Source organism: Suillus subalutaceus, assembly GCF_016647625.1.
Source record: "Suillus subalutaceus strain FC151 chromosome Unknown DFJ58scaffold_130, whole genome shotgun sequence".
Lineage (NCBI taxonomy): Eukaryota > Fungi > Basidiomycota > Agaricomycetes > Boletales > Suillaceae > Suillus > Suillus subalutaceus.
Window position 1 is genome coordinate 73,710 of NW_024540379.1, and position 16,660 is coordinate 90,369.

A 16,660-nucleotide genomic window follows, 5' to 3' on the forward strand; every position below is an offset into this window, starting at 1 on the left:
TGTAAAGAAAGAAATGTCAAGAATGAAAACTGTTGAGAGATCTATTTCTTCCAAAACACATGAGTACACACAGCTACAATATCTCGAGTATCCTGACATCCATCATACCGTGAACAGAATCCACGTCCTTGACTTGTGCAATGATATCACGATCTGATGCGATTCTCTTGTATTCTCCGCTGCGTTGCTGCGCCAGCAGGAATGCGTTGAACGGCAGTCCAAGGCGAACAACCAATCGCAATGCACGCTCGCTCAATTCTAAATCAACCGGGCCCCGTTCTCCGGGTGACCCAGGGAGAGTGAAATCATCCACGCTCTCTGTATCGTCTGCATAGTCAGGCAGCTCGAGCAGACGACGATCCCAGGGATGGACAAGTAAGAATGACTGCCGAGCGGGTCTTCCTCGTGAGAACTGAAGCAACCTGTCCTCCGTGGTGATCTGCAGGTCATGAAGCCCATCTGCCTTGACTTCGTACGTGAAGTAGGTTTCCTTGTGTTCAATGGGTCTCCGTCTGACTTCTGTGACAGGGAATGCAATGCATGGCAGATGCAGCCGGCGGTGAGCAAAACGTGGAGCGCTCAGGCGGTCGACCGAGCTGTACAATTCCAAAGCTAACTCGACAACCACAGTGTCTTGTAGCGACGAGACCGATCTCTCCATCTCATCTGCAGATATAGATGGCAGCGTGTACGGTGGGGCTTCGTATGAAGTGATGTCGGCAGGCAAACAGCTGTTGAATTCGGATGATGCTCCGACCCAGTCCAGGGCAGTAATGTCCCCAGACTCAGCGACGATCTCCTGCAAGAGCCGCCCGAGCGCCTTTTCCTTCTTCTCACCATACATGATAGGGAGCTGAACACCAAAGATACCAAATAATGAGTACGCGATGTCTTCCTCCACTGTGGTGACACGCGTCGACGCCCATTGCAGTTTCTCGCGGGCGTTTATCATTCCAGGACAGAAGGCAACAAGGGTTTGTGCATCTATCCCCGTCACATCCTCTAATTCCTGCATGATCGCGACAGACTGCTTGTGGTTGGGAGAGTGGTCGTCGAGATATGGGGTCCAGTCACTTTGGTAGAAGCGAATGACTTTCGGGGCGAGGAATTCCGGTACTGTCCATCCTCGCGTGTTCCATGCGCTCCTTGCCAGTGCGCCCGGCTTTGACGAAGGCGGAACGTCCGACAGGTATACCATTGTGAGCGCTGAGGAGCGATACCAGACGAACATGGAATTGAGCGATTTTTGGAGTTCGACGTTGTTAGTCTGGTCGATGCAACATGAATCAATCCACCCCCAGCGATACCCCGCAGCACGAGCAGTTTTGCAGAAAGACTGCAACTTCATGATGCCGCCAACTGCTTTCAACTCATCAACGACCTTGTCCTGGACGTCATGCAGCAGTGGTTCCTTTCCTTCCCACCGATGCGATAGCGTGACACAACGGAAGTACGTCGCCACGACATCTTTGATGCGCTCCATTCGGAGATCTGCGTGCACCAATATTGATGACAAAAGCTCCTTGTACTCTGTGCTTGCTTTGAACGCATCGATCTGTACCACTCGATCGCATAAGCGCCCAGTGAAGGTATTAAGCAAACGATGCGGGGCGTCGTCGAGTTGAGCCTTGATGGTCTCTTGAATAGCTCCTTCTGCTTCGGATGGATTGACGTATTGTTGGCGCAGCGCTGTAGAAAGAGTCGAGTATGTTTAAGGATATTATTTGGGGGCATACCTTGTGTTTGTGCGTCAGGAGCATTTTCAAACTTCGAGAGCATGGTGTGAAATGCATCAATCGCTTCGTCATAGCGTTGTGCCCCATGAAGTGCTGCATACTCTAACTGGTATCCAATGTGAGACGAAGGGGTCAGTTTGATGACCTATGTATTCGCAAAATGAGCACGGACTACGAAATAATAAATGACATCAAACCATTTGTGCGTCTAGAATCGCATCGTCCCATAGCATTTTTCCCGACCTCGCCTTGCTGCGGTTCGCAAAAACGGCATCGGTCGCGAAATCGAGGTCGATCGCCGCAGAGTATAACTCGATAGCCTGGTCGTAATTACCCGCAGAGAGGGCATCATCTCCCTTTGCAGCTAGGTCAGCAACTCCGGTGGCAGCATGAAATGCGCTATAATCTTGCTTGAACGCTGAGTGAAATGCAGGTGAGCATTATATCCAGTTGACATCACGAAGACTTGCCAGTGGACCAGTCAACGCAGCGTGCCTTCGTAGCTTCATCGCATCGATCCACCATTTGCCTGTAAGATCTGAGGGCCTCTGCAAGTCTACCTTCCCGAAAGAGCGAACGGCACCAATGCTGGTGTGCAGTAAGCCACAACGACTCGAGGTCCCACCCGAATAGCTGCGCAAGCACTCAGTTGAACGCGAAATAAAAATATTACATCACAATAAACGTACCACCACAAAGATATCATATTTAGAATGGATGGCCGACATAGACGAGAAACCGATAGTGTTGACAGCGGCAGTGAAGTGGCCAGCCGCTTCGTTGTGACGTGCGTCGTCTGATGCATTCATTCCCGCTTGGACGTGTAGATAAGCCTGAAGTGCCAGGTTCGCAAAATCAGTATCGACGCATGAATCTGGAGTTGACTGTGTCAGGGGCACTCACTTCTACGATGCCACAGGCAAGAGTATTTGCATTTGGACAAATAGTAGTTAGCTCTTGGACGCGCAGAATTGCCTCGTCATGTTGATCTGCATTAAAAAGGGCGATCGCCTGACAGCTGTCGTGTAAGTAGCGATTACACGAGACACAATTGACGTACCTTAATCAAGAGTATAAGACGAGTTTTATTCAAGTCTGCGTCCACGAATATGAACGCGAGGTCAAATGCTTTCATCGCGTCCCGGAACTGCCTTTTACCGCAGAGGGCGATGCCCTTGGAGATACAGCCCATCAACGATGGCTGAATGCTGATGCTCTATATCGCCATATAAATTAGCCTGTGTTAAAAAGGTCACGACGGGACAGTGTATCCCACCTTGAGTGCGTCATCAAGTGCGCGGTCCCAGTCGGCTTTTCTTGCCATAACAAATGAGCGATTCGCGTAAGAGTTGTAGTCGTTGCTATCAGCGTTGATCTCTTGGGTGAGCAGCCTGTCAGCAGTAGGCAAGTCCCCGGTTATGCATGCATTGCGGGCTGTCGTGCTGATGGCGAGGATCTGCATCACGCATGGTCAGATTGCGTGGTCAGAATGAAGGCCGGAAACGAACCTCGCAATCAGACTGTTTATCCTTAGCATCAAGGTTCAGGGTCAATATGCAACTATCAATGAACGGGAACTCACATTATTTGCCACATCTTCCTTCAAAGTGTCTTCCCGTAACGCATCCTTGGAGAGAATGAGATGAAGAAGGGACGGAAAATGAGCAGGATCTTACATCCGATGTCTGGTCCTTGGGAATGTCCTCCAGCGAAGGTACCGCCCACTTTGAGATCATTTTATCTTTTCCTCCACTCAAGATGTGCTTGCCATCCGGAGAGAAGGTGACACAAAACATCTCATTGGTGTGCTTGAATATGGCGGTGGCTCGTCGATCAGAAAGCCCCCAAAGGCGAACCTGGTGGTCTGCAGATGCAGACGCCAGAAGGGTGCCAGTAGGGTTCAAGGCAATCATGTAGACAACGTCAGTATGGCCCTTCAAGGGCTCACCGACCTGCACCCAGGTCGATGAATTCCAGATCCGTATGGTGGGATCAATAGTGTTACCAGTCGAGACAAGCTGTTTGCCATCGGGCGTCCATGCAAGTGAAGCATTCCATGCTCTATGGAACGCAAAGTGTCCCTGAAACTTTGCGATGCATTCCCTCTTGCCTGGATTCCATATTTGGATATTTGTCTTTGTTGCGATGGCAAGATATTCACCGGACGGTGAATACCGAACGCACGTGATTTCAGCGCCAGGCCCACAATTGATTGGATCTCCTTGCACCTGCCATGTTTTTGTGTTCCAGAGCTCCACTGTGGCGTCCCATGAGCCACTTGCCAGAGATGTGCTGTCTGGGGAAAAATCAAGCCACCATATCTGCTTGGAGTGGACTTTGATGGGGTGAGTGAGAGGCTCGCCGTCTCTGTTCCAGGCAATGAGCTCTCCACCATCATCACCGCTTGCGATGAATTGCCCGTTTCTTGATAGTGCAACTCTTCGTACGCTGAAGCGATGCCCCTCCATTATCTTCAATACAACACCGTCTTCTAAGTTCCACAAACGAAGCGTCTTATCGTACGAGGCCGTCACCATACGGCGTCTATCGGGAAAGACTGCTGCAAAGATACTATCTTCATGACCTTCAAATGTTTGAATAGGCGTGGTGATTCGAATAGCGGGGTGTTCTTCCATCATCCTGCTCGAGGTGGATGGTGTTGAGCACAACTTGGTGGAGAGCTTGTGAGTGTCTTGATCTAAGTTTTAGAGGCGTACCGGACCTTTTGGTACTTCTTCACAGCCTCAACCTGTATCGTGTTTAGACGCCTATATTTATGTAATCTGCAACCATAAATCCAGCGCCAGCCTTGGCTGCCTCGCTCTCTGCTCTCTTCATCTAGCCAGTCCATCATGTCCATCCCTTCATTCGATTCCATCACCTACTCCACCTACTCCATCCTGGACGCACGGTCAGATAATCGATACCACTCCTGCGGAAAAGACTGGGTCGCAGGCGAATCTGCGGGGTGGAAAGTCTATAACACAGTAGCAACAAACAAGACGTAGACCTATTGTTCAGCCGCAATCGTGATCACGATCAATAGCGATATCTACGAGCTCTTTATTTCAGGCATCGTTGAGCGTCTTATTCTGTATAGCTATATTGGTGGACTGACGCACCACTGTGCTGACCAGCTCCGGGGCCCTTTTGACCCCTGATGACGAAAATGTCGTGACTCCTGATGGACATTACTAGATGCACGAGCTATGAACAAGCCCGGGAATTCATTGACAGACCAAGACTGGACTGGTTTGTCAGATCAATCAATTCGTTTTCGGATCGAGACTGATTCGTTGTCAGACCGAGACTGGACTGGTTGGTCAAATCAATCTATCACAACTATTCCAGTCTCGCCAAGGGACTGCAATAATGATGAGGACGTACCTCAGTGTTGAAAAAAAGGGGGAGAGGCGTGACTGATCATTACCGGTGACCGAGACGTGATGCATTGATGAACATAGTTATTAGTCACCCCTCGATTGAGGGTACCATACATGATGCCGAATAAAGCTACTACCGCACTTCCCTCCTGTGTCGTTGACAAGTAAAATCGGATGCATTGTACGCCTGAAATGTCTAGAATTCAACTTGAAGGTGATGTTCCCACCGCCGTCTAATGAGTGATTTTGTAGAATAGATTTAGCTTAATTACTGCTACAAATAAACATTGGCGGCCCCGGGAAGTTGTCAAAGTATTGACACTGGCTGAATACTTTGCCCTCCTAAATTTGGCCGTTAACACGAAAATTATCCTTTAGATCATAGCACCTCTGGCATGAGAGAGCGTCTCTGGCATGAGAGAAAATGTTTACATAATCGCTAGCAGGAGTCTACATAGGGGACAAAGTTCATGCTGTTCAGAGTCACTCCTGCAGGTCACTAAAAGTTGGACGCAAGTACTTAGCTGTACTTCATGGCACGGCCACCAAGTTCCTTTTTCTTCTTTTTCTTCTAGTTTTGGAGTCTCATTCACGTATTCAACAGATTCGAACAGGGAGCAACCGGCTGATTGAATGTTCCCCTAGCTACGAATAATGGAATCATACATCATGCCAGAACTTGTCACAATAACCGGTGTCGTTTTTGTTCGGGGGTACCAGGTGGAGCTGCGAAGTGATGATGTTATCACATCGTTGTACCTTCAACCACAAATAGAAACAGAAAAAATCCTTTGAAGCCTTCTGGGAGTCCACGTAGACAGAGTATACCCCCGGGCATACCGCCTTTAAAGTGGTGGCCCGGTCTGTGTACGATCCTAGAGGGTGGACAACAAAGCTCCGCCGCGAACAATGTATATGCAGGGTTACCCAAACGCGGAGATCCCTGACAAAGCTTTATTGCAGAAGTCGGGATTGTGGTTCCAACCACCAATCGGACAGCCTGGTCACTGGGCTGTGGTGGTCATTTCCCTACATGGAAGTCTGTGGACAAGCGCTGCGTGAGATGAAGTGTGGGCTTTAATTTCAAATCACACTTCACCGAGGCTGGCTATGTCATAGTTTTTCCACAGTTCCACGCGATAAGGCCCTGGCCGATTTTGCTCAAATGGCACGCATTCGAACTTTCAGTGGGCTAATCAAACATGTTCGCCCGCGTCTTTCTCTTGTCTGTCATCTTGCTTCTCCTTCTCGTTTCACAAGCCACTGTTAAGGCATCGACTAGTTCGACTGAATGTGATGGAGGTATAGCTCGCTGTTGCGAAGAGGTGAGAGAGATTAATGAATGGAGAAGCACATTTATTCTTACCTGCGTTGTAAAAGGATTCATCTCAGTGGGGCAATGTTAACGATGAGGAGTGCCGAAGCTACTCAGAGCCTTGTGAGAGTGGCTACCTAGCATCTTGCTGCTACACCATCAGCGCCATAGTAAGTGCCATGATTCGATTCAACAGCACGGTCGATCTGAGTTGGCATTGAACAGGACTATTATTTCTGCCAACAGGCTGGGTCAAATTGAGGACGGTTGCTAGGTTTCATAAAAAGTACCTTTGCAGTTGAAGGGCATCGGTTGCCCTGAATTTTAGACTGAACTTAGTGAACGTCATAGATGTATAATTACACGGTGGTGCCAAAAATATCTTGGACCCCTTTTCTTTCGTTGGGGACGGGGTGCACATTAGAACGGTCAAACAGCACGAAGCACAACTCACATATGAACATTTGTTACGGGAACTATCAGCATGTTGCTATGAAATGAAATCGTATCCTGTGCGGCCCATTCAGTAGCATGTGCCCTGATAAAAAGGAAAAGCGAATGTGGGCTCTCGTTACATTCCATCGACTGGTACTTACACAACAAGCGTCGATTCAAATAATAGTAGAAAACACGACGACGGCGCAATTGAAACACAAAATAAAGGATCCCTGCAAGAGAACGAAGTTGACCATGCGTTGTCTCATTGATAAGAATAACCTAGCATTGATCTATAATTGCCTTATAAGTAACATGTCACATCATGTATATTACTTACGTCACATTAGCCAGCGGGGAATCCCAGGAATTAGTAGAGTTCAGGTTGAGCCGCCCTATGTTGGCCCAATGACACTAGTTGAAGTTCGCCGTTGGGCTGGATTGCAATACGAGACTAAGGGCATGGCATAAGGGCATGTCATATCTATTTTGTGATCATTCTCCATCGGCCTGATTCAGCCTTAAGGCCGTTTTATCGGGCTGCGCTCTAAAAAGTGACAACGATACAGAAGGATACCGTACTGTCACTGCCAATGAGGCAAATAGAACATCGCAAATGACCATACTAGGGAGGGGCATGCGGAAAGGGTAGTAGTGTGATCAAGGAAGCATCACATATCTATAAACTCACTTCAGCAGAAGACGATCTCACTTCGATTGGACATGTGGTAGTATTGGAGCGGCTGCTACCAAGGCCAAGAAAGGTCCCCCTCGGAGGGTATGTCTTGTGGCCTGCCACTGACATCGTGCCATCGAGTTGATGTTGCGGTTGTTGCTGACGTTCCATCGCATTCGCCCCTCAGTGCCCACCGGATCCAGGCCTGTCCAGGCGTGGCATCGTCAAGAATCGGTCTGGTTCCTCGGGGCCATGGCCGAAGTCGCGAGCACAAGTAATCTGACCCCGGTTTAGCTCCTAATACATGATGCATGCTGGATAAGAGGAGATAAGGATTCAATATTGCGAGGGCCCAAGCCAATAAATTACTGACACGCGGTGATATCAGCAATGTGACGTCATTTCTTGAACTGTTTGTTTATGGACGCGTGACAGTTTATCCCTCTGGTTTTCATAGATGGTAGACCTTACACTGAGAATTGTCACAAACGTTGTCATGACCCAAAAATAGGATTGTGACACATGCACATAGGGTTATGGTTGACGGAAGGATTTCCGGAAATGTTGCATAGACCATAAATTAAATATAACCTCGACACCGGGCCTTCCTGGGTATTGCTGACAGCCGAGCCAACCTTTGCACAAGGTCTGCACAAGGGACGAGCAACCAAGGGAGCAAAATAATACCACAATGTTAGCGCGGTAACATGAGAGAAAGGTTAATATCAGGTCCCATCGACACTTCATCACCACCGCATGTATACCATGGTGACATTAAAACTCAACTATATATATATCAGAACATAAACTTCCAGCAACGGTAAAAAATATGGGAGCAATCCATCATTATTATCACGGTGTATCTAAAGTATAGTAGGACATAACATAAGAATCACCAAATAAGTTTGCTATGAATTGTCTTTTGCCAGTCCACAGTCACGGAGTCGAGGGATGGAGTGAGGGACGTTGTACTCGGGTATTTTCGTAAGTCAGCTTGGAGGACCTCTGTGAAAAATCTATACAAATCAATGATGAGATCAAATTAACGCACAAAATTCAAGAAGCAGTGAAACACACTGTTTAACGAATTCTTCAGCTGCCTGTGTCGTAGATGTATTCTTCTTAGCGTCGTCCCTGAGCTCACCCAAAAGAACATCAATATAGCTCCAGTATTGATTAAACGTCCAAGTGCACTGTGTGATTGTTGAAGGGCTGGAATCGGCCTCGTCACCTTCCATATCTGCTGGCACGTGTTCATGGTTGCTGTTCAAAGTGACTTCCTCTTGGGACTTTGCGCTCTCTGCAACGACAGTCCGGAATTGGATCAGTGAAGAACGCTAGATTAGAGTGAGTGGAAGACATGGCGGGGTTTGTGAATCAACTTGCCAGAAAGGCCACACGAGACCAGTGTGCTGAAGTAAGCTCGGTGCAGTTACCTGATAACGACCGACAGAGCGCATGGATATTTGATCCTCTATCAGCGGAAGTAACGATCTGTGTTCAAAACGTTAAAAATATCATAGCAGCTCAGGAATCGACAAACCTTTTGTTTCATGCTTCCGCGCTGCTGCGTAAGCAGTTCCTTAATCATCGAGTCCAACTTATTCATAAGTTCGAGATCCTGCAGGGCGGCGAGGGGTATCTTGAATACAGAAGGGTGTTTCTTTACGAATTCCTGGAACATGTTAATCTTTATTTGTCAGATAAGAATAAAAAAACTCACGAAGAGGTTCTGAGACAAGTGCGTCACATATCCTGAGAGATTCGGAGACAATAGGCAAGCGCGAAGCCTGTCGGTGAGTGATTGCTTGAAGCAATGTAAGAATAGTAAATATATGAGAGTCAGACCTGTACCTTGAATTCCGCCGAGCTAATGAGCTCACGAGCATCATCTCTCGCCTTTCGCTTGTCTAGGGCAATGAGATGCCCCATGATGTTTAGTAGCATCTCCTTTTCGGGTTTCTGCATGGATGGATGAATTTTAGTACGCTTATACTGTACATCCTGATGATTTAGACTTACTGTAGCAAATTCTTCTAGCGCATCATCAGGTAACCCATTGGTCCTGCAAACATCTGTAGCGCAAGTCTTGAGCCGCTTGGTCTCAGCCTCTGACTCTGTAGATTCGATCCGTCGTCTGACCTCGCCTCGTGTGACTGACCGAAGTGGTGTTCGTGCCGCAAGTGGGGATGACGGCGGGCTAGATGTAGCAGCCCGGGGGAACAATGGTACAGGTGCTTGTTGGAGTCGGAATTGACTGAGGTAGCTCATACCCAGCACTGCGCGATGAACACACTGAACAGAGACGGTGTCAGAGTCAGCCCGAACGTGATGCGTTGCACGTGACCAAAAATCCATTGGCAATAAGTACAACTGATATTGGTAAATTTGAATCTGCGTAATCGTACTTGTAACTTGGGGTAAAAGAAAGTAATACAACATTGTGAGCGCGTGATGTGAAATCAGGTGGACTGAGTTACAGGATCAACAAGTTCTAAGATAGCATGAAGTCCGTCGTGATTTGCGGCGACAGCGTGTCGCGAAATTATTTTCTTAAACGCCTCCCTTGATACATGCTTGGGGTGGGCTGCGCTGTCTCCCATGTCACGAATCACCGATGGTCTCTGGACCACGATGTTCATCCCGCTGTCGGATAAGGCGGAATTTTTTCGTGGCGGCATCAAGAGACAACCCTGGTGCATTCAATAATTTCTTGGCAGCTTGCATGCGCTCAGGGGTTGTCTGGGAGGAAGACAGTGCCTCTCTCCAGAGGAATGACTGTGTAATGCGGAAGGTCTTGTTGTTTCTGGGAAGTCCAGACGCGACTGCTAGCTTCGCTTGCGCGAGATCAAGTAAGTGGCGGAGTAAAATGCGATCCATGAGTTTGGTATCCTAGCCAATAATTCAAGCGTCATAATTGCATTAGATAGTCGATACTTACCGCACCACTAACCCACCCAGCGGTTTCGATGTGCTCATCTTCAATCTCCTCGATCCTCATTAGCATGTACGATTTCTCTTTCTCGCTAGCTTCCTTCTCCTTATCACTAGCTTCCTTCTCCTCCGCCCGAAGCTTCTTCTCCTCGAGAAGCGAACTCTCAAAGTCCTGAATCCGTGAGCTGTCCTGCTGTTGCTTATCTTCCAGGTCCTTGATGCGTTGTCTGTCCTCTTGTTGTCCGTCCTCCAGAAATTTGATGCGCGATTGGTCAAGGGTATGCTCTTGCTTGAGGATGTTGCATTGATGTTGAGTGTCCTTCAGCTGCCGCTCCACCTCCTTGGCGTATCGCTGAAAATTTAGTTTCGCGTCCTCCTCCCTCCGCAGCTGATCACGTTGAAATGACTGCAGGGTCGCATGAAAGTCAACCTGTTGTTCAACCCTCATATTTTCCTTGATTCGAAGTGCATCATTCATCGATACAACTAAGTTGATCAGCTCCTGACTTTTCATGTGGGCGGGGCTCGCCAAGGATTGGGTCGCAGTTGCCGCGAGCGAGGGAGCAACAGAGGGTGATAGCTGCTTGGAGGGAATGATCGCAAGAATGTGATCCGCCGAATCACACACGCTCTGGATTGTCATTAGGTTATCCTCGAGCATGGAGGTACCATGCACATCTGGAGGTGGCGTGAATGAATTTTCGTTTTGATTTAACAGAAAAACACTTACTTGTAGCGAGAAGAACGGAATCAGGATCAGGATGAAGGTCAGGTACTTGTAACCATTCTTTATCGAACTTGAGTCGAGCTTGATGCTGGAGACAGGCTCTGAGCTGGCCGATGTTGGTGATTGTCTCCCCAACCCGATAAGAAGCCGCGGTCGCCTTTTCGACATAGAATGCGTGGACGTCGATATGAGCAGTCATGTTGCAGCTTTGAAAGCGCTCGAAGCAAAGGCAAAAAACGTTGAAAAAACAGGCGACACGCTGCAAACACGTTATTAAGCTTGAATATTGATAGGAGAAACTTCAAGACGTCATCCGTGGGAATACTACCTTGTCTTCGATCAATCAACACAAAGTCTTCGATCAACACACTTCAATCAACAAAACATTGTCAATAAAACAACTCTCACCACACGGTGCATGTCTGTCGTCAACAGCATCATCCACACCTCGCCTCTCCAAGCCAATGAAGGCATTGGCTTCACACCTGTTTTCCTCTCCATATCTTTCCAAGGAAGTACAGCGCAGTCTGCACAGTCGAATTTTGGTACCATTGTAAGTACTCTTTTAATTCAGATTCCTTGACACCATTCACCTTGTCTACTAGCCACTACAGGTCACAATTCTATGGCCACGAGAATTTGGAGGGCAGGCGGTGCCTGTAATTCGCCATATTTCCTGGACAGAATTGGTTTCAAATTTCGAGTCGCAGTCTGTCCCACAGCTCATGGTGAGTCTCGAATCGTGCGCAGCGCTGACACACATTCATCAGCAAACCCAGGGTCCTCTGTACAACCCTGGACAGTGCTGGACAGAGCCACAGAGCCCACAGAGAGGGTTATCTCTGTGCAGCTCTGTACAGAGTCGTACAGTGTAATGTATGATACTGTACAGAGCTGCACAGAGCGGTACAGAGTGTTAGCTACACTGAGCAAAACAATACAGAGCATTGGGTAGGCCAGACAGGAATACTGCAGAATGCTCACAGCATCACTACAGAAAGTGCACAGTAATTGAAACCAAACAAATCATGATGTCATTGCGTCATACTACAATCAGGTATCCTACAAAAATGCTAAAAACACGATCAGTCCAGTTGGAGTTTCAAGCCCCAGTCATGGCGCCTGTTTGGATCATCGCGAGTCAGGATTCTGCATAGCCGTCAGAAAATGATACAAATGATAAAAAAAGCTTCACAATACCCTGCAGTACGAGCCCATTTCTTTCTGGCGGCCCGGCATTTCTTTGCATGATAGTGGTCCTTCTGCACATCATGGTAGAGCTGAATGACGCTGTCGTAGATGGGTTGATATAAATCGGCGACGAATTTCATTTGCTTGTAAGTACCGGTCTTGTACTCGTCGATAGCGGCAGCAAGCTAGTTAGAGATGAATGAGCGAAGACGATTATCCGAGCCTGAGATCACATACCGCAGTCGCTGCAAGTGCAACGGCACCTTCGGGGACAGCATCGGCGAACAAGTCTGGAAATGACTTCGCGAGCGCGTTCTCACCCTTGTAAAAATAGGACATACAAAAGCTGCCCAGGGCCTCGTTTGCAAGATTATTGGTCCTGCCCTAATACACACTGCGTGAGTCAGTAAGTGCGGGGCTATTTCTCATTAACCTGCCTGTGCATCTACTCCATCCCGTAGGAAAGCACCATTCTGCAACAATGTTTTGACGTTGTCACGCACCTCCCACTCATAGTTGTTCTCATCGTCAACATCGGGTGGAAGAATTTCGTAATGTGCCAGAACAATCGGACGCGCAGCCTTTTTCATTTCGGAACGCATAGTAGCGCGATCGTCCCATAGCTAAAATAATTGTTAGTGTGATCCGACAGAGTAAGAACACAAATACCAGGACTGCCATATCAGATTTATATTCATCCCAGTATCCGTCGTCAACACCAACACCCTGGGATCCAAAGTCTTCGAGTGTTTCTAAGAGATATTCAATACCCTTGGTTTTGAGAAAATCACTGCGCTTTGACGCTGTGCTAGTGAGCAAGCCTAGGCATGATTTCTTCTTTGCGGCCTCTAGTAAATCCTTCCAAGAAGGAGGATAGAAGCGAATGTTCTGCGCAGTTGCTTTGATCATCCGCGTTCTCTTGCGTGGTACTACAACCTCCTCTTCAGAAGAAGATTGAGCTGAATCTTGAGTAGTAGCGCGACGACGCAAAGTCTCGAGCTCATCCAGGTCAGGCATGCGAGGGCGACAGTTCTTTGCGCGATGGTCTTGGAGGACATCTCGGGCATTGTGTGAGCTGTCGGCGACTCGTGAGCGTGCACGAGTGAATTCATCTGCATAAGGCAAGTGGGCAAGTTCAGTAGCATGATGGACACATGCATGGGATATCTTACCATCGTTGCTATCTTTCGAGGTGTCATGATCCTGGTGGGGGTCGTCAACAAAACTGTCACCATCATCCTGGTCCGCCTCCCCACTATCACCATCATTGCCATGGTCCACCTGCACGTCATTAGTTCTAGCATCCGAGTTGTCCAGATCAGAATTGTTAGCATCCACATCATGATCTCGTCCCGAGTCGTAGCCCTCATCGCCATGTAGAGGAGCCTCGGCATCTGAAATATTCATCCGTGATGGACGAGTGTAATCGGATTCCAGGTCAGTGGGCGGATTGCTGTCACTGGTGACGGTGTGTCGAGGGATGTGTTTGGACACCGGTGGTTTACGACTAGCATTACAGTGAGGACGTGGATCGTTGCGTTTCTGTGAATGAGCACCAGCGGGGGTGTGTTCAAGAGGGACAGGTTTGGATGCTGGTAGGGCACGGCTAGTATCTGACTTGGAATGATGACGCAGATTGTCGTGTTTCCGCGAATGGGCGCCAGTGAGGGTGCGTTTGGGCGTGTTAGGCTGGGAGGATCCTGATGGTGTACTGTTGAACCTAGAGAGAGCACGGATGAAATGGCGTTCGGAGGTCGCAGGTGGAGGTGGGACAAAGCCAAACCTTGAGTCGGGACTACGAGGATGCGAAGTGGGCTTGTCCTCAGCAACACGCTGTGGTAAGTTGGAGCTTGAAAGATGTCGTTCAGTCTTCTCATTGCTTGATGTCTTAGTCGCCTTGATTGGTCTTGCCCTTGGTTTGCGTATAGGTGCCTCCGGCGCCATGACATTTACTGGTTGGCTGTCTATCATCTCCTGAGCGGGGTTTTTCTTCACTGGACGTTGTCTATTTATCTGTGAGGACTCGAGCTTTTGAAGTTGGGTGAGGCGTCCACCTTGACCCATGTTACTTCGCTTAGAGCGACGGAGGTCATCTGCAGTGCTACATATCAGTTTTGTTATATAGAAATCAGTGTACTCACCAAGATCAGGTACTATGGTCTTGCGTTTGCCTGCCATCAAACGTTGAACATGAACCCGAAGACAAGAAGTATAACATTCCATGTACTAGTAAGTACTACTTATTTGAAACTCCGCGCGGTAGTGCGGAAAATGGCGCTGGGGTACTAGGTACAACAAGAAAATAGAACAAAATGGTCATGATGAAAGTGTAGTGAGCAGTGAAAGATATACGTCTACAGGGAGCCAAGTTCCATCCCCCTCACCAAGACCTAGACATTTGAATCATCACTACTCAGTCCAGAGGAAGACTCGGTTCCAGGTGTTGCTAGTTCCGAGGAGGAAACAGTCTCGTCGCTTGTGTCGGAGACGTATGCAGAGCTGATTGAAGATTTGGCGTTCTCTTGGTTGTCCGCCTGGACATGTCCAGAGGATAATGCCCTCCTGATCGAGGGCCTGGTATTCTCATCTGTGGTAGGATTGTCCACACGACGACGTTTCGTACCAGAGAATTGGCGACGGTACCAATCGCAGTAGCGGGTGTGGGCAGTTTCATAAACGGCAACTGACATGGAGGAACTGTCAAGCTCCCAATTGAATGTAAGTGCGCTGGGAGTGAGGAGATGCCTATGATTTACGCTGGGTTCAATTAAGTCAAGGGTGCTGCTCATCGTGGCTTTCACGAGATCCAAGCCATGGTTCAATGCGTCAGTCACATTGTCCATGTCAATATTCGGAAAAAGTGTCTGCAAAGATACTACTTGTCAGCATAAATATTCTTATCATTGCAACATTAGACTCACGCCGTGCGCCGTGGGAGGAGCAGCCAAGTCAATCCGCTGATCCCCAGACTTCACCCACACAAAATAATCGACAGACTCAATATCAATCCACTCATGCCCCATTGCTATTACTGGCCCAAATAACTTGTCGGAAGTGCGTTCAGGTGCGAACTCACTGTAAGTCCGCACCGATCCCTCTTCACGTGTCTGATTCCAAGTAACGGAGTTTGCTGCGGGGGAGGCATATTTCTTCCTTTCTTTGACCAAGATCATAAGAATGAGGAGGAGCTCTTCGTGCGATAGAAGAGTATCCTCCATTTTCGTCATGATGGCAACCCGAGACTGAGTGAATCCAGATTCGGCCATCCAGAGAAGTTGCGTCTCAGCGGCTGTCGTGGTTGTGGGTTTCATGGTCACCTGCATGTCGGGTATAGTGAAGAGGTGTTCGGAGTACATCCGACTATTGGTTAAGACGGAGGTCTTCAAGAGGGTTCGGTTGTACTGAATGCTGTGAAGAGCATGTGAGATCGTGAACGACATCTCAGATGTTGTTTCTTCATGGACAGGGAGCGGAGAGTATATGATGAGAATCATCCTGTGAGGAAAATATGACATCCTACAACAACATCGACATAAGAAAAATGTTTGACTGAATTTATATATGACGTACTTTGTGTGATAGTTAGAAAATGTGAGAGCGTCCATGTGCTCCAAAACACGGGCATGATTTTCGGCAGAGACATTGATAAAGCATACAGGTTCCACCCATACCTGCCGAAGAGCATCTACGAGTTGCTCGTGGCACCCATCTAGTAGCGAACTATGAGAAACAATAATATTTAGTTGACCAGCACCCTTACCTGGGTTTGCAGCGATAACATGTGTGATACCCAAAACCTGATCATGCACGACTGCAGTGTCGGCTTCGGACTTGGCGGTTGCTACAGTTTCAGTCTCTGGCACCACTGCTGGGGTGTTTGATGATTTACCTATAAATATGTAAAGTAAGCAATCTATGCTGAGATTAAGCGATCCGTCAGCATACAAGTCACATCTGCAGAACGCGGGGGTCTCTGTCTTAGGGCCACGTCGTTTTGATCTGTTGGAGATCCATGAAGATGTTGTGGATAACACTGGCATCCCTGGAGTCGTTGGTTCGTTTTTCGTATCGGATCCGGGTTTTTTGCCTCTGGAGTTACGAGCTGTATAGTAGTATGCATCTCCTCCAAAGTCTCCAAAGACCGCAGCCATTAAAAGACTTCAAGGAACAAAGAAACTGTAACTGACGTGTCAGCCTACATGGTTTGGGTGCTATGCCGCAGCGACTCTCACGATGGGCTAAAAACAAGGGCCAATGAAAAAA

The 16,660-nt window shown here is 48.1% G+C and overlaps 5 protein-coding genes across 5 annotated transcripts; 2 read left to right on the forward strand and 3 right to left on the reverse strand.

The window, feature by feature from the left end:
• Positions 1–6,321: 6,321 nt before the first annotated feature.
• Positions 6,322–6,708, forward strand: DFJ58DRAFT_916601 (uncharacterized protein; the record flags this gene model as incomplete). The annotated part of the gene is made up of 3 exons (XM_041395486.1): positions 6,322–6,444; positions 6,500–6,604; positions 6,631–6,708. The coding sequence occupies 3 exons, from the start codon at positions 6,322–6,324 to the stop codon at positions 6,706–6,708; spliced, it is 306 nt and encodes a 101-aa protein (XP_041239275.1).
• Positions 6,709–8,437: 1,729 nt separating this feature from the next.
• Positions 8,438–9,229, reverse strand: DFJ58DRAFT_666813 (uncharacterized protein; the record flags this gene model as incomplete). Its single annotated transcript, XM_041382581.1, has 4 exons — positions 8,438–8,561; positions 8,623–8,882; positions 8,944–9,039; positions 9,089–9,229. 4 exons carry the CDS (start codon positions 9,227–9,229, stop codon positions 8,438–8,440), a joined length of 621 nt encoding a protein of 206 aa, XP_041239276.1.
• Positions 9,230–11,624: 2,395 nt separating this feature from the next.
• On the forward strand, positions 11,625–12,081 carry DFJ58DRAFT_732676 (uncharacterized protein; the record flags this gene model as incomplete). The annotated part of the gene is made up of 3 exons (XM_041386198.1): positions 11,625–11,759; positions 11,812–11,934; positions 11,986–12,081. The coding sequence occupies 3 exons, from the start codon at positions 11,625–11,627 to the stop codon at positions 12,079–12,081; spliced, it is 354 nt and encodes a 117-aa protein (XP_041239277.1).
• A 210-nt stretch (positions 12,082–12,291) lies between these two features.
• On the reverse strand, positions 12,292–14,575 carry DFJ58DRAFT_732677 (uncharacterized protein; the record flags this gene model as incomplete). The annotated part of the gene is made up of 7 exons (XM_041386199.1): positions 12,292–12,355; positions 12,407–12,582; positions 12,635–12,781; positions 12,847–13,020; positions 13,067–13,509; positions 13,570–14,490; positions 14,539–14,575. The coding sequence occupies 7 exons, from the start codon at positions 14,573–14,575 to the stop codon at positions 12,292–12,294; spliced, it is 1,962 nt and encodes a 653-aa protein (XP_041239278.1).
• A 419-nt stretch (positions 14,576–14,994) lies between these two features.
• Positions 14,995–15,915, reverse strand: DFJ58DRAFT_634747 (uncharacterized protein; the record flags this gene model as incomplete). The annotated part of the gene is made up of 2 exons (XM_041381260.1): positions 14,995–15,261; positions 15,319–15,915. Coding segments are annotated over 2 exons (864 nt in total), but the record flags the coding sequence as incomplete, so codon positions are not given.
• Between the last annotated feature and the right edge of the window lie 745 nt (positions 15,916–16,660).